Source organism: Oryx dammah, unplaced genomic scaffold, assembly GCF_014754425.2.
Source record: "Oryx dammah isolate SB20612 unplaced genomic scaffold, SCBI_Odam_1.1 HiC_scaffold_27, whole genome shotgun sequence".
Classification (NCBI taxonomy): Eukaryota; Metazoa; Chordata; class Mammalia; order Artiodactyla; family Bovidae; genus Oryx; species Oryx dammah.
Window position 1 is genome coordinate 3,513,026 of NW_024070211.1, and position 23,221 is coordinate 3,536,246.

Genomic DNA, 23,221 nt, shown 5'->3' on the forward strand with positions numbered 1-23,221 from the left:
CAAAGAACTGATGCTTTTGAACTGTGGTGTTGGAGAAGACTCTTGAGAGTCCCTTGGACTGCAAGGAGATCCAACCAGTCCATCCTAAAGGAAATTAATGCTGAATATTCATTAGAATGACTGATGTTGAAGCTGAAACTCCAATACTTTGGCCACCTCATGCGAAGAGCTGACTCATTGGAAAAGACCCTGATGCTGGGAAAGATTGAAGGTGGGAGGAGAAGGGGATGACAGAGGATGAGATGGTTGGGTGGCATCACCAACCGTATGGACATGAGTTTGAGTAAGCTCCGGGAGTTGGTGACAGGGAGGCCTGGCATGCTGCAGTCCATGGGGTCACAAAGAATCGGAAACGACTGAGCAAATGAACTAAACTGAACTGCACAGCTTTTGGGATCTTAGTTCCCCAAACAGAGATCGAACCTGGGCCCGTGGCAGTGAAGGTGCAGAATTCTAGCCACTGGACTGCCAATAAAGTCCTTGGACTCTGAACCCGGCACCCATAGGTCTTAGCCTCTACTATGTTCTCTGGCATGAGCCACTGAGCTTCACACGGAAGGAAAACCACTCGGTCAGCTCTTTCACAGATGTGTGTCACAGACCAGAGGGTGTGGGTGGCTCCAGGTGACCCGGCCATGTAGCTAATCATGTATGAATGACTGGTTGGGACTTCTTGTAAGAATATATTCACCATCTATCCATTCACCCAATGAAGGCAGAGTCCCTGACTGTCAAGCCTGAGACGAGAATTCTTGGGCAAGGGAATGATGTATTGAGGAAGTGCCCTCAGGGGAAAACCTGTAGGAGAAAGAGGAAAACAGGGTAGGCCAGGGCACAGATCAAGACATCTAGCCGGAATCCAGGAGGAGCTCTGGGGCACACCAGGCACGACCCAGATGCTCCTGTGTCAGGTGGGGAGAGGGCGGTTATGCCCTCCACGGTATCATTGTCCCAACTCACTGGTTAGAGGTGGGCGAGGAGGGGTGGGTGATGGGCACAGCAGCGCCCAGCAGCCTGGGGGCAATCCTCAAGAGAAGGAGGCCGAGGTGCGCACTTGGCAGCCGACCCCTGGGTGGGGGACCTGGGCCAAGAGGGGATCTGGGTGGGGTCTGAACACCTCCTGCCCTCACCTCCATCTCTCCTCTGGGGGCTCCTTTGATTCCAAAGCATTGACTGTGCGCCCATCACCTGGGGGAGCAGAGGAAGCAGAGAGGAGAGTGACGCGGACTCCACCCTCCTGGAGCTCTGGTCTGCTCAGAGTGGTCCAGACTATCACCTACCACACAAGTGGGAGCTCGGCAAGGTGAAGACCTGTAAAGTGCTGCGGGAGCTTGAGGGGAGGAGTGAGCCCTTGGAACTGGAGAGGAATTGGCCGGGGAAGACTTCTGTAGGAAGCGGCCCTTGGACCCCGAGGAGCCTAGGGTGGGCTTAGCTACCTGGGAGACAGCAGGCCAGCGGAGCGTCACTGCAGAAGTCCAGGTTGAGCAAAGGCCTGGCAGTCAGAGAGGAAAGAGTGCCCGGAAGTCCCATGGCCTGCAGACCAGGTGCCTGGAGCCCAGGGAGCTTGGTCTAGTCCTTGCCTCGAAAAGTATTTACTGAACCCCTCTGAGTTCCGGGTCTGCTTTGGACACCAGAGCTGCAATGAGTCCAAGACAGGCATTAGCCAAGTCTGCGAGGGTCCCCAAGGCTCCAAGGGAGAGGGACACAGTGCCAGGCAGTAACAGGTCCCAGACACCCCGCCCGCCACCCCCCCGACCCATCCTGGATGGTGCAGGGCCTTGGGGTTGTGGGTTTTTTTTTTTCATTATTTATTTTTAATTGGAGGATAATTGCTTTATAATATTGCATTGGTTTCTGCCACACATCAGCATGAATCAGCCATAGGTACACGTGTGTCCTGTGATGACTGGAAGGGTGGGATGGAGCGGGAGGCAGGACTTGGGGCCTTGGGGTTTGAACAAGCAGAGTCCCGTTGACAGAAATATCCGTATTGCCTTTTACAGAGGCCACTCTGGCAGCTGCTTGGATGGTGTTTCAGGGGTGGGGAGAGCCTGGAGGGGCCTGGTGAGTGGTCAAGAAGGAAGAACCTGCCCCACCCCGCCCCCAGACCCTGCCATCCATGCCCACTGCTTTGCCCCAAACACACACTCCCCCTGGCAGCTCCTTGGCCTTGGTTTTTCCTAAGATCTCAATCCACCCTCAGAGGAGACAGCTGGGGAGATTCAGAAGGTCCAAGAGGCAAGTAGGAGCTAGGGGTGAGGCCAAGCCCTGTCCTCTTCCCAGGTGTGTTTTAAAGGCACCAGGCTAGGTCGGGGCTGTGGCCAGTGGTCCTGGGGGTCTTCTCCATAGCTCAAGATGCAGGGGGACAGGCTAGAGGGTTTGGCACTTGGGGATCTCGCCCTTGCATCTGGACAGATGACGCAGGTGACTCTTGTAGGTGTTCAGGTTCCGCTGCAGGCAGAAGGCCAACGTCTTGTCACAGGCGCACAGCTGCTGCTCACACCAGCTCCCCTTGGTGGCTGCGAGGGGGTGGAGGAGGGCACTTAAGTGGTCTGCCCCTTCTCGTGGCAGGGTGGGCCGTCGCCCCTGGAGGGGAGCCGCTGAAGGCAGCTCAGCCCTTGTCCAGCTTTTGGTGCCCTTCCCAGCTCCTTGGACTCTGGCTTTGTGACCTTGGGCATGGGTTGTGACCTCCCTGTGTGCCATTGCTCCTTCGCTCAGTCATCCGTTCAGTAAACAGCTGAGCACCTGTCCTTCGACAGTCCCGGGGGGAGAGAACAGAACGGACGCCTGACCTCACACTCCCCTGGGGGGTGGGGAGGCAGATGTCGGAGAAGTGCGTGGTCGTTGGTGTTCGGTCGCTCAATCGTGTCTGACTCTCTGTGACCCCATGGATGGCAGTGTGCCAGGCCTCCCTGCCCTTCACAGAAGTGAGTGCAACCGTGCTTACCCAGGAGTTAGGCATGAGGCAGGGGCTCTGAGCTGGTAACCGATGGGACTGACTGAGTGTCAGAAGTCATTTGAGCTGAGATCAGATGAGTGAGCTGTTGCTCCTACTCTGGAAAGCCAGGGTGGAGGAGAGGGGTCATTCCTGGCAGAAGAAACAGCATGTGCAAAGACTGTGATGAAAGATGGACAATGGTGCTTCAGTTTCACCATTTGTCAAATGGGGATAAGAGAGCCGGACCTACTGTATAGCATGGGGAACTCTGCTCAATATTTTGTAATAATCTATAAGAGATAAGAATCTGAAAAAGAATATGTATACACACACACACTCACACATATATATTCAGATTAAAATAAGAAGGCAAAGCCTTTAGCACATAGCAAGTGGTCAATAAATGTTGGCCATTACAGTTGTTGCCACTATTCTCAGTTAACAGGGACAGCTGGTGAGCCCGTTCACCTTCCAGCCCCGGGACTTGCTGCCTTTCTCCGTGTGTGGACCCTGGGGCTTGGTGACCTGGGTTACAGCCCAGGCTACTCATTTGTAGCTGTGTGACTCTGAGCAAACAGTTCACTCTAGTTTCAGTTTTCTTGTCAGTAAAATGGAGATCAGGGTTCCCAGGTGGCTCAGAATTTGCCTGCCAAGCAGGAGACGTGGGCTCAAGTCCTGGGTCAGGAAAATCCCCGAGGAAGGAAATGGCAATGCGCTCCAGTATTTTTGCCTGGGAAATCCCATGGACAGAGGCGACGGGCGGGTCAGACTTCACGGGGTTGCGAAGAGTAAGATGCGACTTAGTGACCACGAACAACAACAAGAAAATGATCACCAGGGTGGAGCTGCCTCCTGTCTGGGCTGCTGTAAGAACCCATGATGATGAAAAAATGAACAGTAACCTCGGTAACTCAATGAAACCAAGCCATGCCCGTGGGGCCACCCAAAATGGGGGGGTCATGGTGGCGAGGTCTGACTTAATGTGGTCCCTGGAGAAGGAAATGGCAAACCACTTCAGTATTCTTGCCTTGAGAACCCCATGAACAGTATCAAAAGGCAAAAAATAGAACACTGAAAGAGGAACTCCCCAGGTCAGTAGGTGCCCAATATGCTACTGGAGATCAGTGGAGAAATAACTCCAGAAAGAATGAAGAGATGAGGCAAAGCAAAAACAACACCCATTTGTGGATGGGACTGGTGATAAAAGCAAGGTCCCATGCTGTAAAGAGCAATATTGCATAGGAACCTGGAAAGTTAGGTCCATGAAATCAAGGCAAATTGGAAAGTCAAAGAGGAGATGGCAAGAGTGAACATTGACATTATAGGAATCAGCAAACTACGATGGACTGGAATGGGTGAATTTAACTCAGATGACCATTATATCTACTACTGTGGGCAGGAATCCCTCAGAAGAAATGGAGTAGCCATCATGGTCAGCAAAAGAGTCCGAAATGCAGTACTTGGATGCAATCTCAAAAATGAAAGAATGATCTCTGTTCGTTTCCAAGGGAAACCATTCAATATCAAGGTAATCCAAGTCTATGCCCTGACCAGTAACACTGAAGAAGCTGAGGTTGAACAGTTCTATGAAGACCTACAAGACCTTCTAGAACTAAAATTGAGAAAAGATTTCCTTTTCATTAAAGGGATTGAATGCAAAAGTAGGAAGTCAAGAAACACCTGGAATAACAGGCAAATTTGGCCTTGGAGTACAGAATGAAGCAGGGCAAAGACTAATAGAGTTCTGCCGAGAGAACGCACTGGTTACAGCAAACACCCTCTTCCAACAACACAAGAGAAGACTCTACACATGGACATCACCAGATGGTTGACACCGAAATCAGATTGATTATATTCTTTGCAGCCAAAGATGGAGAAGCTCTGTACAGTCAGCAAAAACAAGACCGGGAGCTGACTGTGGCTCAGATCTTGAACTCCTTATTGCCAAATTCAGACTGAAATTGAAGAAAGTGAAGAAAACCACTAGACCATTCAGGTATGACCTGAATCAAATCCCTTATGACTATACAGTGGAAGTGAGAAATAGATTTAAGGGCCTAGATCTGAGAGACAGAGTGTCTGATGAACTATGGAATGAGGTTCGTGGCCCTGTACAGGAGACAGGAATCAAGGCCATCCCCAAGAAAAAGAAATGTAAAAAAAGCAAAATGGCTGTCTGAGGAGGGCTTACAAATAGCTGTGAAAAGAAGGGAAGCAAAAAGCAAAGGAGAAAAGGAAAGATACTCCCATTTGAAAGCAGAGTTCCAAAGAATAGCAAGGAGAGGTAAGAAAGCCTTCTTCAGTGATCAATGCAAAGAAATAGAGGAAAACAATAGAATGAGAAAAACTAGAGATCTCTTCAAGAAAATTAGAGATGCCAAGGGAACCTTTCATGTAAAGATGGGCTCAATAAAGGACAGAAATGGTCTGGACCTAACAGAACCAGAAGATATTAAGGAGAGGTGGCAAGAATACACAGAAGAACTGTACAAAAAAGATCTTCACTAATCACGATAGTGTGATCATTCACCTAGAGCCAGACATCCTGGAATGTGAAGGCAAATGGGTCTTAGGAAGCATCACTATGAAAAAAGCCAGTGGAGGTGATGGAATTCCAGTGGAGCTATTTCAAATCCTGAAAGATGATTCTGTGAAAGTGCTTCCCTCAATATGCCAGCAAATTTGGAAAACTCAGCAGTGGCCACAGGACTGGAAAAGGTCAGTTTTCATTCCAGTCCCAAAGAAAGGCAATGCCAAAGAATGATCAAAGTACCACACAATTGCACTCTTCTCACACGCTAGTAAAGTAATGCTCAAAATTCTCCAAGCCAGGCTTCAGAAATACGTGAGCCGTGAACTTCCACATGTTCAAGCTTGTTTTAGAAAAGGCAGAGAAACCAGAGATCAAATTGCCAACATCCACTGGATCATGGAAAAAGCAAGAGAGTTCCAGAAAAACATCTATTTCTGCTTTATTGACTATGCCAAAGCCTTTGACTCTGTGGATCACAATAAACTGTGGAAAATTCTGAAAGAGATGGCAATACCAGACCCCCTGACTTGCCTTTTGAGAAACCTGTATGCAGGTCAGGAAGCAACAGTTAGAACTGGACATGGAACAACAGACTGGTTCCAAATAGGGAAAGGAGTATGTCAAGGCTGTATATTGTAACCCTGTTTATTTAAGTTATAGGCAGAGAACATCATGAGAAACGCTGGGCTGGAAGAAACACAAGCTGGAATCAAGTTTGCCAGGAGAATTATCAATAACCTCAGATATGCAGATGACACCACCCTTATGGCAGAAAGTGAAGAAGAATGAAAGAGCCTCTTGATGAAAGTGAAAGAGGAGAGTGAAAAAGTTGGCTTAAAGCTCAACATTCAGAAAACTAAAATATTGGCATCTGGTCCCATCACTTCATGGGAAATAGATGGGAAAACAGTGGAAACAGTGTCACACTTTATTTTTTGGTGCTCTAAAATCACTGCAGATGGTGACTGCAGCCATGAAATTAAAAGACACTTACTCCTTAAAAGAAAAGTTATGACCAACCTAGACAGCGTATTGAAAACCAGAGATATTACTTTGCCAAAAGGTCCGTCTATCAAAGTTACGATTTTTCCAGTGGTCATGTATGGATGTGAGAATTGGACTATAAGGAAAACTGAACACTGAAGAATTGATGGTTTTGAACTGTGGTGTTGGAGAAGACTCTTGAGAGTCCCTTGGACCGCAAGGAGATCCAACCAGTCCATCCTAAAGGAAATCAGTCCTGAATATTCATTGGAGGGAATGATGCTGAAGCTGAAACTCCAAACTTTGGCCACCTGATGCGAAGAACTGATTCATTGAAAAATATCCTCATGGTGGGAAAGATGAGGGCAGGAGGAGAAGGGGATGACAGAGGATGAGATGGTAGGATGGCATCACCGACTCAATAGACATGGGTTTGGGTGAACTCTGGGAGTTGGTGATGGACAGGGAGGCCTGGTGTGCTTGGTTAATGGGGTCACAAAGAGTCAGACATGACTGAGCAACTGAACTGAACTGAACCTTGGTAGCTTGAGTGATTATTCAAGGATGCATCTGCAGGACACCTATGTCTCCTCTTATTTTAGTTTTTGAATTAACTTTATGGAGTAGAATACTGTTATCATCCTGAGTTTCCAGAACAGGATCTTGATGTTCAGAGAAGTTAAGCAAAGTGCTCAAGGTCACACAGCTGGTCAGTGGTGGGTCTGGGATCTAAGCTGAGGTCTGGCATCCTTCCAGATCCTAAAGGGGTCAAATTCTCTATGGGACCTCTCCGTCCTCCTACCCCTATTGCTGCCTCTCCTTCACAGCTCAGATATTGCCAGTGGACTTATGAGAAAAACAGAGAGGCTGAGCAGCTTGTGCTTTGTCACACAGCATACAAAAGCAATGCATGCGATAACTCCTTCGCTCAGCCTCCTACTCCAACCCTGAGGCCCAGGCACTCACAACACTGGACGTTCCCCTGGAAAAAGGTGTAGTCATAGTGGTCGAGTTGGTAGTCGCAGTTGCGGGGTGTCAGGTGACCATAGCAGCAGTCGTGTGCGTGGCAGCACCTGTCAGGAGAGGACAGGAGGAGGGTGAGTCCTTGGCTGACTGGAGTCTCAGGTTGCCCCTGTCCCAGAGCAGAAACTGTGTGTCCACCTCGGAAGTCAAGGCCTGCAGGGTCTAGTGTTCTTTCTAGCTAAAAGTTCTCGAGTGCCTCCTGTGTACCGGGTGGTGGTTTAGTCTCTAAGTCGTGTCTGACTCTTTGCGACCCCACGGACTGTAGCCTGCCAGGCTCCTCTGTCCATGCGACTCTCCAGGCAAGAATACTGGAGTGGCTTGCCATTTTCTTTTCCAGGGGATCTTCCTGACCCAGGGATCGAACCCAGGTCTCCTGCATTGCAGGCAGATTCTTTACCATCTGAGCTATGAAGGAAGATTCCCTCCTATGTACCAGGAACCTGCTCTACCTAGGAATTCTCTCTTAATGCTTTTGGCCGCTCGAACATAGAGGTACTAGCATTATCCTCATTTCACAAATGAGGAAACTGAGGCTCTGGGCAGTCAGGCCACTGGCCCAGGATCATACAGCCTGTATGTGGTGGGTGAGGGTACTGACCTCGGGCCAGGCTGGCTCTCATCCCTCCTCTGGCAGATCCCTGGGTTGCCATGAAAACCAAGTGAGATCATGGCAAAAAGAAGTGGGACTTTGAAAAAAAAACAATGTTCAATGGCAATGGGAAGTGTTTGTGGTTCTTCTAACTAGTTTGGGGTGGACAGTGCAAGGCAGACTTCAGAAACTCTGGGGAACCCTCCAGAAGAGCTGGGGCTGGATCAGAGCTCATCAGAGTTCCTAGCAGGGAAAAACATGAGACCATTCAGGTAAGACCTAAATCAAATCCTTTATGATTATACAGTGGTGGTGATGGTGGTGAAGTCGTTCAGTCGTGTCCAGCTCTTTGCGACCCCGTAGACTGTAGCCTACCAGGCTCCTCCATCCATGGGATTCTCCAGGCAAGAATACTGGAGTGGGTTGCCATTTCCTTCTCCAGGGGATCTTCCCGACCCAGGGATCAAACCCAGGTCTCCTGCATTGGAGGCAGACGCTTTAACCTCTGAGCCACCAGGGAAGCCCGATTATACAGTGGAGGTGATTATAATTAATAGATTCAAGGGATTAGATCTGATAGACAGAGTGCCTTGAAGAACAACTATGGACTGAGGTTTGGAACATTGTCCAGGAGGTGGTAACCAAAATCATCCCCAAGAAAAAGATACGTAAGAAAGTAAAATAGTTGTCTGAGGATACCTTACAAATACCTGAGAGAAGAAGAGAAGTGAAAGACAAAAGAGAAAGGGAAAGAGATATCCAAATCAATGCAGAGTTCCAGCGAAGAGCAAGGAGAGATAAGAAAGCATTTCTCGGTGATCAATGCAAAGAAATAGAGGAAAACAGTAGAATGGGAAGGACTAGAGATCTCGTCAACAAAACTGGAGATACCAGGGGAATATTTCATGCACAATAAAGGACAGAAATGGTATGGACCTAACAGAAGTGGAAGAGATTAAGAAGACGTGGCAAGAATACACAGAAGAACTGTACAAAGAAGGACTTAATAACCTGGATAACCACCTTAGTGTTCTCACTCACCTACAGCCGGACATCCTGTTGTGTGAAGTCAAGTAGGCCTTAGGAAGCATTACTAGGAAGAAAGCTATTGGAAGTGATGGAATTCCAGTTGGGCTCTTTCAAATCCTAAAAGATGATGTTGTAAAAGTGCTACACTCAATAAGCCAGGGAAATTTGGGAAACAGCAGTGGCCACAGGACTGAGAAAGTCAGGTTCCATTCTGATCCCAAAGAAAGGCAATGCCAAAGAATGCTCAAACTACTGTACAACTGCGCTCATTTCACATGCTGGCAAGGTAATGCCCAAACTCCTTCAGCCTAGGCCTCAGCAGCACATGGTACCAGATGAATAAATGGGTGAAGAGGAAACAGGAGAGGAGAGAGGAGGGTCCCTGGGGAGAGGCAGAGCACGATGGGAGGAATTACCAGTCTGTGGCATCTCTGGGTTGGCCTTGGCCACCAATTCCGCAGTAGCAGCCATAGGACGAATAGACGAAGATGGGGGTCTTCCCCGTCACTTGTTTGAGCATCTTGTTCAGGTCCAGCATGTCGCCCTCAGCTGGAGCCACACCTGCCAAGGAGCCCAGCCACAGGGAGAGGCCGTGAATCTCAGGGCAGTCCAGTGGGCTGCAGGCCTGGCACCTCTGCTCTGCCTGGGCCAACCCAGTGACCTTGGATAATAAAGTGACAACAAACACTGCGGCTATCGGGCATATAATGACAATTGGTAACTGATCACCACCGGTCTTTTCCTGTAGACCCACCGACTCCTTCCTTTCCACGAGATACTCTTTTGTAAAACAACCTTTTTGTTTTGCTTTATTCTCGATGTAGAGAAAAGTTGCCAAGATCATACAAAGAGGTCTCATACACCTCCCCTTTCAGTATCCTCTCATCACGCTATATGTATGCAAACTAAGAAACCAGTTTTGGAACCATAAATGCTCTTTTTAATCTCCATTTTAGGGATGAACACACTGAGGTTCAGTAACTTGCTCCAGGTCAGAGTAGCTGGTAAACAGGAGCAGGATGCTAACCCAGGGCAGTCTGGCTCTGCTCTCTGTCTTGGGTTCACATGCTATAGTAGGAAGACACTGCCCCCACCACCCCCGACTCCCACCACAGCCCATAGGGAATCCACACATTAAACAGTATGCATGGGGGCTTTCCTGCTGGTTCAGTGGTAAAGAATCCGCATGCCAGTGCAGGAGACACAGGTTCAATCCCTGGTCCAGGAGGATCCCACGTGCCGAGGAGCAGCTAAGCCCATGTGCCACAGCTATCGCGCCTGGGAGCCACAACTACAGAGCCCACGTGCCGCAGCTACTGAAACTCATGCCCCCTAGAACCTTCCCTCCACAGCAAGAGAAGCCCCATGCTGAGAAGCCCATACACCGCTAACAGAGAGAAGCCTCATCCAGCAACAGCGACCCAGCACAGCCAGCAATAAAATAAAGTAAGTAGAATCATTTAAAAACCCTCTTTAAATAAATATGCATGGCTCTTCTGAAAAGCAGCGTGATTTAGAAATCAAATTTTTTCATGAATATTTTTCACTTCAGTCATAATATCTGCTGGTGAGAACTGATCATAAGGGGAATTCACTTTGTTGGGAGAGAGGAATGCATTATATTGAGTTAGGAGAAATAAAATATATTAAGCCAATGAATTCACGGAAGAATTTGGGAGAAAGAGACGAGATGCGAAGGGGACGAGATGTACCTGTGTGCAGCCTGGGGATGACCCAAGAACTCAGATGGAGCCCAGAATCGCAGAGAGATGGGGCTGGGGAGGCCCCTTCGGGTGACCCCAGTTTTGGAAGCTCCCCCACCCTCAAGTAAGTGGTGTTACAATGGAAGCTCTACACTCAAATAAAGTGAGTAATAACCAGGGGAGAGCCCTACACTAGGGAAAGCTGGGTCTGGGATGAACTCATGCAGTGGGCAGGGGTGCCATCAGAAGCAGGGTGCTTGCCTTGTGAAGAAGGTGATAGTTACTCAGTGGTGCCTGACTCTTTGCAACCCCCCGGACGGAGGCCTGCCTGGCTCCTCTGTCCATGGGATTTTCCAGGCAAGGATATGGGAGTGGATAGCCATTCTGTTCTCCAGGGGATCTGCCCGACCCAGGGATCGAATCTGGGTCCATTTCAGGCAGATTCCTTACTGTCTGAGCCACCAAGGCTGCAGCTAAATGTTGGCTGGTAGAGTCCGGGACTTGCAGGTAGGTCGTGTCCCCAGTGTGTGGAGGTCCACATTGCCACCCTTGTTTGCCATGGTGGCCCTAGCTGTACAGATGCTAAAGAGAAACCTTAATTTTGACTGTGCTGAGGAATGACCTCAAGCCCCCTGGAACCCCAGATTTGGTGATAAGGCCCTAGAAACAGACCACGGCCAGGAGAGTGAATGTCCACCCAGTAGGCCAGCCAGGGATCTGAATTTGGAATCTCACCTTTTTGCTGAACCTCCATCTACTTGTGCACCCCAAGTTTAGACCTTTCTATTTCAGCTTAGAAGTAGACACACAAATTCACACCTGAATTCTGCAGCTGTTCCTCGCCAAGCAAACAAATTCAGCTTTGATTTGGGGTGCTTTCAGTTTTACAGTGAGGTCAATACAGCCCTGGGGAATCGAGGAGCTCATCTTGTGGTCAAGAGGGCTTCGGGACACTGACTTAGCTTAACAGTGATTCCTGCCTCGGTTGCTTTTTGCATCCTCAGCTGTCGCTGAGGGGGATGGAGCCCCTGCTCCCAAGGGTTAGCGACAGTGGCAGGGGCAACATCACCACTAACTCAGGCATGCGCTTTGTGTTAAGTTATTGCTTGCTAACTGTTCCTCACCCTTGCTAAGCGTTTTGTATGTATTTTCTCATTAGAGTCCTTCTAACAACCCAGTGAAGAGGATGTTATTGTGCCCACTTTACAGATGAGGTATAGAGGGGTAGAGGGACTTGGCCAGGGTCATAGCACCAGAAGTTGATGGGCCAGCATCTGAATGCAGGTTCATCTGTGTATTTCATCTCTACACCGTATTGCCTCTTTGCATCTGAGAGATGAATTTCTGCAGTGGATTGCAGCTTTCCTAATGGTTTTCACTGTAACCCTGGTGGTGTGCTCCTCTCGGGAATTTGGGAGTCCCCAAAATAACATAAAGCACGTTAGAAATGAAATGCAAGTGCTTTCTCAGATCACATATTCTGAGATGGATCAACAAGTAAACACTCTAGTTTGCTAGCACCCAGATTTGCAACATTTGATCTGTTAAAGATCAGGTGGAAACTTCACCATTTCCCAATGGACAACAGAACCCCCAGGGTCAAGGGAGCCGAAACGGTTCTAAAAAGATGGTGGTTTATCACTAAGCCATGTTCAACTCCTCGACCCATGGACTCTAGCCTGCTAGGCTCCGCTGTCCATGGGATTTCCCAGGTAAGGATACTGGAGTGGATTGCCATTTTCTTCTCCAGGGGATCTTGCCATTCCAGGGATGGAACCTGGGTCTCTTGCACTGCAAGCGGATTCTTTACTGACTGAGCCACCAGGAAAGGCCCCTGAAAGTGTGGAGAGGTGTGCATATGTGAGAGATCACTATTACTTCGTCAGAGGGACACAAGAGAGCAGATTCATTTCCGTAGTTTGTGTCCGAAGTACCACAGACATCAGTTCTGCTGGAGCCCAGTTTCTGAACGTCTAGTTTCCACACAGCTTGGCCTCCCATAGCCCTCTGGCTGAAGCCACTGTTCCAGGGGATTGAGCCACTGATGACTCTTGCAGGGGGCCGAAGAGTGGGGGACAGGCAGACCGGGACAGGGACGATCAGCACAGCAGCTCAGTTTAGGAAAGAGGTACAGGGCATCCCAGCCTCCCTCCCCGCCTTCCTGGCTGTCGGTGCTGTCCCCACTTACCAGCAAAGACCAGCAGTGCGCAGAGCAAGGAGAGGCCCATGACCCCAGCACAGAGCAGTGGAGGCAGCAACTGGAAGTCCCCTTGCGAGCCAGCAGCCCCTTATATCAGATGGCTCTGCCTGCCGAGTGCACTCCCACCCTCCCAGCTTCAGCCCTGCCAGAGGTCACCCAGGCGCTTTGTGTTTCCTCTTTTCTGGCAATGCGGATTTTTATTATTCCTGTTTTTAATATCTTTTTTAAATGTTTTTGATTGCATGATTGGCATAGAAGATTTGGAGAACTTGAACAACTAGAAGCAATTTAAAATCATTTGTGAATCCATTCATCACCATTAATTTTTTTTCAATGAAATTGACATATAACTGTGTAAATTTAAGGGTACAATATATTGATTTGATACATTTATATATCATGATCTGAGTGTTAGTGCAGCAATAATTAGCATTTCTATCACGTCACGTAATTACAATTTCTCTTTGTGGTTGGAATAATGAAGATCTAGTCTCTAGGCAAGTTTGGTGAGTATAACACAAGATTGTTGTCGATATTCACTATACTGTCTAGGACCTATTTACTACTTGTTGCAAGTTTGTACACTTATACAAGTGTTCCCCCTCCTCCCGTACTTCCTGGTAACCACCATTTTACTCTCTATTTTAACATGTTTGAACACACACACACACAAACGGCATCTTTACGCACTCATCTTTTGATGGGCACTTAAGTTGTTCCATCATTACCATATTGGTGTCAATGTTATCCTGGTTCTATTACTCTCTGTATATATCTTTCCACACTTTTTCCCAACCAAATTAGGTAAACATTACACGTAGTACTTTGTAGTCTCTCTTTTCCTTTACTAAAATAACTTAAACATATTTGTTGTTAAACCATCTCTTGCAGAAAATTTTGAAAGGTAGCCTTGTATGCCATTCATTTAAAGAATCTCCTATTGTTGGGCATATGGGTTATTTCCAATATCATACTATTCTAGACAGCAGGACAGTGAAAGAAGTCTTTGAGATGAAATCTCGTCCCTGCCCAGGATTGTTTCTACAGGGTGTACTCCTGAAGCGGGCTTGCTGAGTCAAAGCACACATACCACTTGAAGGCAACTGACATGTGTTGACAACTTACCCTGCAGAAGGTCTGCCCCAGTTTAAAATGGGACTCCTAATGAGGCAAATGTCCTGGACCCAGCCCAACTAGGGTGGAGGTGCTGATGGCAAGACATGCTTGGCATTACAAATGGATAGTCTGCTACAAACGCTCTACCAGAAACCTTCTGAGGTTTGCTGGAGAGCCCACGAGAGCAGAAACTGGGCTTCGGTGCCTGTCAGATGGCTGTTCAAGAGCATAGAGCACAGGCTGACCTCTTCTGCCAGCTAACTGGTCTACACAAAAAAAGTCAAGTCACTGCTGGGCAATCTCCCTGTTACTCTTCCCTGTCTTTTTAAAATCTAATTTTCCCTTATTCCTAGACTCAGTCATTAACTGATCACCTCATACATGAAAAAGCAATCTGCATGCAAAATACTAAGCAGCAAATACATGAAATCTCTCTGGCATACTCTTGGGCATGCCTCCCCTAGGCGTGCCCTATAGTCATATGCTCTTTATCTCTTTGCTGTTACCAATGTGGGACCTTCCTGTGCACTCTTCTAGGTCTGTGGTTACCCTTCTGAGCCCCAGCTTCCCCCTGAGTTTGTCTCAATCGGGCAGAAGCAAAAGTAGCCAGGCCTTCTGCTGATTCCAGAAGCCTTTGCCCTAGTGGGAGAGAAGACTTGATAGATGCTGCCAAAAGTCTTCAAAATCTGCTGTCCCAGACATCCCCAGAGGTCCCAGGGCACAGTTCAAAGGGAACACATTCACACTCTAGCTTCTTCTCCTACCAGCTTGGGACCCTGGGCAAATCACTTGACCCCAAGAGCCTTGCTTTCCTCATTTGCAGAATGTGGACGATGTGGAGGCAACCGGCCCTCTCTCGTCTGATGGCCATGGGGTTTAGAGACCACATACACACAACACTCTGCACACACACCCCCCGCAGTACAATGCCATTATGGTGACCGCAGCACTGGTTATGTAGCATCACGTGGAGACAAAGAGGCTGGGAGGTGGGACCCAAGCCCAGGCTGCCTCCCTGGCGTTCCAGCTGCTGCACCGGGAGAAAGCTGCTCAGCTCCACCTCTTCCATTTTCTCACGTGTGAAACAGGGTGGTGAAAGTGTTACGGAACCAAACTTGAGTCCGCTTGCCCAGAAAAGCCAGTCTACTGACTTCCGGTCACGGTGAAGTAAAGAGCATCGTTGATTGCCGGGCACCAAGCAAGCGGTCCAGACAGCTAATGCTCAGTTCAGTTCAGTTCAGTCGCTCAGTTGTGTCCGATTCTTTCTCAAAAGGCCTGAATTCCCATGGTGTCTTTCAGGGAAAGGCTTTAAACACAGGATCAGGGAGAGGGATTTGGGGGTGTGTGGTCAGCCTGTGGGCATTCTTCTGATTGGTTGGTGGTAAGAGAATTAAGGCATCAATATCGTCAACCTTCTGGTTCGAATCGTCTGGAGTCTATGTGCTTGTGACAGCTTACATACAGTTAACTCCTTCCACATGGTGGAGTCTGTGAAGCAGTTATATGATTGGCTCAGAACAGCCTTTAAGGAGGAACTAAATGTCCTCGAGTTTGTTTAATGGTTAAACTATTATTTTTATCTTGCTTGACTGTTTTCTTTTGGCTTTGCATTTTTCTTACTTTTCTGATTAAATGTATTCTTTGGAACTTGGGGAAGATCTAGGAGGTTAAAGTTTTTTTTATAAGTGAGAGACAGGTGGAAGACTCAAGTGGGGGCAGGTCTGTCCTGGGAAAGCACCATAGGGTCCAGCTTGGTTACCATAGCATCTGCTTCATAGACTTGTGGGAATTAAATGAGGTGATATGGAGACAGAGCTCAGTCAGTAGCCAGAAACCAACAAATGTGAGCTACGGTGACTCCCACCACCGTCATCTTCATCTGCACCTTTGCTGCTTAAAATGATCAGAATAAATCACTAACCTTTTCTTTTACATTGTCTAATCTGCATTAATCCTATCCACTCTATCATCTCAGTGTATTTGTTCTCTCTAGAAATTTGATCTAGCTTTTTTTTTTCTTTAATATCTTCTATCTTTCTAATTGGCTTCCTTGGTGGCTCAGACAGTAAAGAGCCTGCCTGCAGTGCAGGAGACCCAGTTAGATCCCTGGGTCAGGAAGATCCTGTGGAGAAGGAAATGGCAACCCACTCCGGTATTCTTACCTGGAAAATCCCATGGACAGAGGAGCCTGGCGGGCTACAGTCCATGGGGTCGGAAAGAGTCAGACACGACTGAGCTACTTCCCTTTCTTTTTCTATGTTTCTAATTAACAGGCTCAAGCTTTCCTCTATTTTCTTAAATATATAGAATATAGGTGTAAGACTGTTTATCTAGAATAACTGTTTATCTAGAATAAATATCTAGATATATAGGTGTAATAAAAATAGGTGTAATAAATATCTAGAATATAGGTGTAATATGTTTATCTACTAATCCTATCATTTTGGTTCCTGGGTCTGTTTCTAAGGATTTTTTTTTCATTATGACTTTTAGGTCACCATTGCTCATCATTATAGGAAACACTCTGGGGACTTCCCTGACGGTGCAGTGGTTAGGACTCTGAGCTTCCACTGCAGGGGATGCTGGTTTGATCCCTGTTTGGGGAACTAAGGTCCCCCATGCTATGTGGCCAAAGAAAAGAAGAGAAAAGACTATGATAATAATAAATCTTTGTCTATTTTAAAAGGGAATTTTAAAAAAATAAATTTCCAGAAGTGAAATTGCTGAATCAGAGGATAGAAAGGTTCTTAGAGTTCTTCCTTTTTCTGAAATTGGTTGAAATTTAGAAACTCCCTAGCTTTTGGGTCCATCATCAGCATATAATAGATGGAACTGATCATTTCCTGAGCCTTTCCAGCAAATCTGAGTTTTCACTTCCTGGGAAACAGTGGGGACACACTTGGTGATACTGTTCGCCCATGATCCATCAAGATCTCCAGGTGGAGGATGGGAGGAAGCCGGAGAGGGCTTAGACCCTGAAGTGCAAATTCTATGGAGAATAGTTACCATTGGCTGAGGCCCAGCGAGGTTAGGAACCTGCCCAGAGTTACCTAGCAGCAGGTGAGTGGCAGAATTTGGGTCCGAATACAGGTCAGCCAGAGCTGCCCCTGCTACATGCTAGGCACTGTTCTAAGTGGTTCACACAGAATAAGTGCAAAGAGGCACTGCCTGAATCCCCATGATACAGATGAGTCATTGTGCCCAGGGGCTACTTTCTTAGCCAGCATAGATGGAGGTGGAAATGAGAAGAGCTGGCCGAGCTTGGAGCCTGCTGCCCCCAAGCTCACTGCAGAGAAGGTGAACCCCCATCTCCTAAGAGACACCCCCTTTCAGCCAGTGACCAGAGTCCTTCGCTTGACTCATGTGCTAAGTCGCTTCAGTTGTGTCCAACTCCTTGCAGCCCTATGGACTGTAGCCTGCCAGGCTCCTCTGTCATCCCTTCCCATAAAGTCTCATTTACTGAAATGGCCCCACTGCCTGGATTCCATCTGGGATGAAACCTGCCAGAGGCAGCTAGATGCAGCCCAGAATTATTATTATTAATGCAGAAGGTCTGCAGGGGAAGAGGAAGTTGAAAGAAGCTGGGCTTATCAAGAGATGCTCACACCAAGCAAAGAAAAGCAGAGAAAGTCAGTACTATATGACATCACCTATATGTGGAATCTTAAAAAAAATGATATGAATGAATTCATTTATAAAATCAAAGCAGACTCACAGACTAAGGGGAAAGATGGGGGAGGGATAAATTAGGAGTTCAGGATTAACAAACACTACTGTATATAAAATAATCAATAAGGACTTACTGTACAGCACAGGGAATTCTACTCAGTATTGTCTAATAACCTATATGAGAAGAGAATCCGATAGAGAACAGATACATGTATATGTAGAACTGAGTCTCTTTGCTGCATCTCTGAAACTAACACAACATGATAAATCAACTACACTCCATACAAAGTAAAAATTGAATAAAATATATAAAGAGAAAAATGGGTTAAAAAATATGTATACCTATGGCTGATTCCTGTTGAAATTTGACAGAAAGCAACTAAATTCTGTAAGCAATTATCCTTCATTAAAAATATAAATTAAAAAAATGGAGAAAGAAGCTGGGCTTTCTTGGGGTCTTCTGCACTTCATCTCTGATACGCTCTGCCAAGTGAGGAGGAGGGAGAGATTTGAAATCCCTTTGTGGGAGAGTGACCCACTTTTCTGCAGCTGCACCAAAGCAGAAGTAAAGCAAGTGAATTAAATGACCAGAAACCACTCAAATGTCTGTCTGCTGCAGAATGGTAAATTGTGTGATTATACCACACCAACAAACCACAGCTATACATAGCAACACGGAAAAACCTCACAAACATTATGCTGAACACAAAAGAGCACAGGTTGTAAGAGAGATTTATATGAGCTTCCAAACAGACAAGCTAATCTGTGCTTTTATTTTTTAATATAAATTTATTTATTTTAATTGGAGGCTAATTACTTTACAATATTGTATTAGTTTTGTCATACATCAACATGAATCTCCCACAGGTGTACACATGTTCCCCATCCTGAACCCCCTTCCTACCTACCTCCCCATACCATCCCTCTGGGTCGTCCCAGTGCACCAGCCCCGAGCATCCTGTATCCTGCGTCGAACCTGGACTGGCAATTCATTTCACATATGACAATATACACGTTTCAACCCCATTCTCCCAAATTATCCCACCCTCACCCTCTCCCACAGAGTCCAAAAGACTGTTATATACATCGGTGTCTCTTCTGCTGTCTCGCATACAGGGTTATTGTTACCATCTTCCTAAATTCCATATATATGCGTTGGTATACTGTATTGGTGTTTTTCTTTCTGGCTTACTTCACTCTGTATAATAGGCTCATTAGAACTGATTCAAATGTATTCTTTTTAATGGCTGAGTAATACTCCATTGTGTATATGTACCACAGCTTTCTTATCCATTTGTCTGCTGATGGACACCTAGGTTGCTTCCATGTCCTGGCTATTATAAACAGTGCTGTGATGAACATTGGGGTACACGTGTCTCTTTCAGTTCTGGTTTCCTTGGTGTGTATGCCCAGCAGTGGGATTTCTGGGTCGTATGGCAGTTCTCTTTCCAGTTTTTAAGGAATCTCAACACTGTTCTCCATAGTGGCTGTACTAGTTTGCATTCCCACCAACCGTGTAAGAGGGTTCCCTTTTCTCCACACCCTCTCCAGCAGTTGTTGCTTGTAGACTTTTGATCACAGCCATTCTGACTGGCGTAAAATGGTACCTCATTGTGGTTTTGATTAGCATTTCTCTGATAATGAGTGATGTTGGGCATCTTTTCATGTGTTTGTTAGCCATCTATGTCTTCTTTGGAGAAATGTCTATTTAGTTCTTTGGCCCATTTTTTGATTAGGTCATTTATTTTTCTGGAATTGAGCTGCATAAGTTGCTTGTATATTTTTGAGATTAATTCTTTGTCAGTTGCTTCATTTGCTATTATTTTCTCCCATTCTGAAGGCTGTCTTTTCACTTTGCTTTTAGTTTCCTTTGTTGTGCAGAAGTAGGTCCCATTTGTTTATTTTTGCTTTTATTTCCAATATTCTGGGAGGTGGGTCATAGAGGATCCTGCTGTGATTTATGTCAGAGAGTGTTTTGCCTGTGCTCTCCTTTAGGAGTTTTATAGTTTCTGGTCTTACATTTAGATCTTTAATCCATTTGAGTTTATTTTTGTGTGTGGTGTTAGAAGGTGTTCTAGTTTCATTCTTTTACAAGTGGTTGACTAGTTTTCCCAGAACCACTTGTTAAAGAGATTGTCTTTTCTCCATTGTATATTCTTGCCTCCTTTGTCGAAGATAAGGTGTCCATAGGTGCGTGGATTTATCTCTGGGCTTTCTATTTTGTTCCATTGATCTATATTTCTGTCTTTGTGCCAGTATCATACTGTCTTGATGACTGTGGCTTTGTAGTAGAGCCTGAAGTCAGGCAGGTTGATTCCTCCAGTTCCATTCTTCTTTCTCAAGATTTAATCTGTGCTTTTAGAAGTCAGGACAGTGGCTACCCATTGAAGGGCATGGTGACTGGTGGGGTTACTAAGAGGGCTTCAGGGGTGCTACCGATGGTCCTTCTCTTCTGGTATTGGTGACATTGTGTGTTCATATTCTGAAAATTCTTCCAGCTGTTCAGTTTTGATTTGTATGTTCTTGTGTATCTTTTATAAATCCAGGAATTTGAGTAGTAACAATGATAATGAAGATCATGAGAGTAAAAGCAAATGGACTCAAACTTTGGCAGGAAGTACTTGAGATATCCTTCTAGATGATCAGATATCTTTATAGGTGACCCAGTATGCTTCCAGGTCATTCAATATCCTTCTAAATTGTCCAGTGTCCTTCTGTGTGTGTGTGTCCGTGTGTGTGTGTGCGCACGTACTAGATCACTTCAGTCATGTCTGAGTCTTTGTGACCCCATGGACTGTAGCCCGCCAGGCTCCTCTGTTCATGGGATTTTCCAGACAAAAATACCAGAGTGGGTTGCCATGTCCTTCAACAGGGGATCCAACTCTGAACCAAGGATAGAGCCCACGTCTTCTGTTTCTCCTATGTCATCTAATATGTTTGTAGATGGTAAGATATCCTACTAAATTATGAACAACAACTGAAGCTGTGCAGTGAAAACAAATTTCTACTTTGATATCAGGCAAATCTGGCTTCAAATTCTAGCTTGTTTATGGCATTAATTACATTACTTCGTCTCTCTGAACCTTAAGATTCCCATCTGAAACTGGGATCAACATGCACTCTTTGAGGCTTGTTGTCATGATTACAAGTAGAATGGTTGGCACATAGTTGATATTAAATGCATGGCATCTGGTGACCCCTCTCCCCAGGAAAAAAGAGTTTAAAGTTCTGAGCTCCCCTTATACCTCAGGCCCAGAGACTCTTGCTTCTAAATGATAGAGTTGGTCATAGACCAGGGAATTTCCACTTTGGCCTCTCAGACAAGTGGCCACAGAATGTGATTTCAGAATCACTCAAAACTCCCCAGGAGAAAGGAGTTTAAAGTTCTGAGCTCCACTTACACCTCAGGCCCAGAGACACTTGTTTCTAAATGATAGAGTTGGTTGTAGACCAGGGAATTTCCACTTTGGCCTCTCAGACAAGTGGCCACAGAATGTGATTTCAGAATCACTCAAAACCCGCCTTCCCAGCAACTTCAACATTGCCATTGCTTGAAGGTTCTTCTTGTTTTCAGACTTGGCCTGAGTCCCTGTGACCTTCCTCAAGGTCATATTATCCTGGGAAGCAGCAGAGCCTGGGTATTCAGAGGAGGCTTGCGGGTTAAATAGCCCATATGTGGATCCTGACCCCCATTTGTGTTTTCTCATCTGTTAAATGGGGTGAAGGAACATGAGACCGCCCAGCTATTGGAGTTCTTGTGCCATTTCTGAGATATGGGGCTTGTACCTAGACAGTATATTAAAAAGCAGAGACATTACTTTGTCAACAGAGGTCCGTCTAGTCCAGGCTATGGTTTTCCTAGTTGTCATGTATGGATGTGAGAGTTGGGCTATAAAGAAAGTTGAGCGCTGAACAATTGATGCTTTTGAACTGTGGTGAAGGAGAAGACTCTTGAGAGTCCCTTGGATTGCAAGGAGATCCAACCAGTCCATCCTAAAGGAGATCAATCCTGGGTGTTCATTGGAAGGACTGATGTTGAAGCTGAAACTCCAATATTTTGGCTACCTGATATGAAGAGCTGAGTCATTTGAAAAGACCCTGATGCTGGGAAAGATTGAGGGCAGGAGGAGAAGGGGACGACAGAGGATGAGATGGCAGGATGGCATCACCAACTCAATGGACATGGGTTTGGGTGAACTCTGGGAGTTGGTGATGGACAGGGAGGCCTGGTGTGCTGTGGTTCGTGGGTTCACAAAGAGTCGGACATGACTGAGTGACTGAACTGAACTGAACTGAACACAGTAAGTGTTCAGTAATGATAGTTGATGATGCTGTTATTAGTACTATCTTGTGGGAGGCAAAGACCACATGTCCAAGAAATCCCAGAGGAACTCAGCAAACAATTAATTCAGTGGGCATAAGGATTTGTTTGTGCCCTCCAAGAGTCTGTTTCCCAGTCCTGTGTAAGTTCTGGCAGCTCTATGGTGGGGTTAATGATAACCTCCTCCAAGAGGGTTTATGTCTAACCCAGGTCTGCTGCACCGAGAGCCCCTACCCCTGCGGCAGGCCACTGCTGACCCATACCTCCACTGGAGACACTCAAACTCTCAAAATCAGATCTGGTTCAGTCTCTGTGGGGTCTCCTAGTGTGTGCAAGGTATTGCTTGAGCCCTCTGAGTGTTTCTGGAAGGTATGGGGTTTGATTTTAAATGTACTTTCACCCATTCACCATCTTGCTGGGGCTTCTCCTTTCCTTTGGACATGGGGTGTGTTCTTTTGGTGGGATCCAACAGTCTCTTGTTGATGACTGTTCTGCAGCAAGTTGTAGTTTTGTAGTTCTCGCAAAAGATGAGCGCACATCCTTCTACTCCGCCATCTTGATTGAGAAGAGACAGAGCTAAAGCAAAAACAACACCCAGTTGTGGATATGATTGGTGATGGAAGTAACGTCCGATTGATGTAAAGAACAATATTGCATAGGAACCTGGAAGGTTAGGTCCATGAATCAAAGTAAAATGGAAGTGGTCAAACAGGAGCTGGCAAGAGTGAACATCAACATTTTAGGAATCAGTAAACTAAAATGGACCGGAATGGGTGAATTTAACTCAGATGACCATTATATCTACTACTGTGGGCAAGAATCCCTTAGAAGAAATGGAGTAGCCATCATAGTCAATAAGAGAGTCTGAAATGCAGTACTTGGGTGCAATCTCAAAAATGACAGAATGATCTCTGTTCATTTCCAAGGCAAACCATTCAGTATCACGGTAATCCGAGTCTATGACCCAACCAGTAATGCTGAAGAAGCTGAAACTGAATGGTTCTATGAAGACCTACAGAACCTTCTAGAATTAACACCCCCAAAAGATGTCCTTTTCATTATAGGAGACTGGAATGCAAAAGTAGGAAGTCAAGAGATACTTGGAGTAACAGGCAA

General features: G+C 46.3%; 1 protein-coding gene across 2 annotated transcripts; it reads right to left on the reverse strand.

Annotated features, from left to right (window-relative positions):
- Nucleotides 1-1,624: 1,624 nt before the first annotated feature.
- Nucleotides 1,625-13,098, reverse strand: PLA2G2D (phospholipase A2 group IID). Of its 2 annotated transcripts, XM_040229454.1 has the most exons (4): nucleotides 12,988-13,084; nucleotides 9,513-9,657; nucleotides 7,422-7,528; nucleotides 1,625-2,519 (listed from the first exon to the last, which is right to left on the reverse strand). In XM_040229454.1, the coding sequence occupies exons 1-4, from the start codon at nucleotides 13,025-13,027 to the stop codon at nucleotides 2,371-2,373; spliced, it is 441 nt and encodes a 146-aa protein (XP_040085388.1). In that variant the 5' UTR covers nucleotides 13,028-13,084; the 3' UTR covers nucleotides 1,625-2,370. The 2 variants fall into 2 exon arrangements, with proteins under 2 accessions (XP_040085388.1, XP_040085389.1); XM_040229455.1 differs by lacking the exon at nucleotides 7,422-7,528 and having other exon boundaries at nucleotides 2,411-2,519; nucleotides 12,988-13,098.
- Between the last annotated feature and the right edge of the window lie 10,123 nt (nucleotides 13,099-23,221).

Bases quoted from the DNA above. Each gene is read 5' to 3' on its own strand.
- PLA2G2D (XM_040229454.1), bottom strand. From the start codon at position 13,027: ATGGGCCTCTCCTTGCTCTGCGCACTGCTGGTCTTTGCTG. The intron at 7,529-9,512 runs GTAATTCCTCCC...CTCTCCTGACAG, and splicing joins CCCAGAGATGCCACAGACTG to GTGCTGCCACGCACACGACT. The intron at 2,520-7,421 runs GTGAGTGCCTGG...ACCCCCTCGCAG, and splicing joins CCAGGGGAACGTCCAGTGTT to CCACCAAGGGGAGCTGGTGT.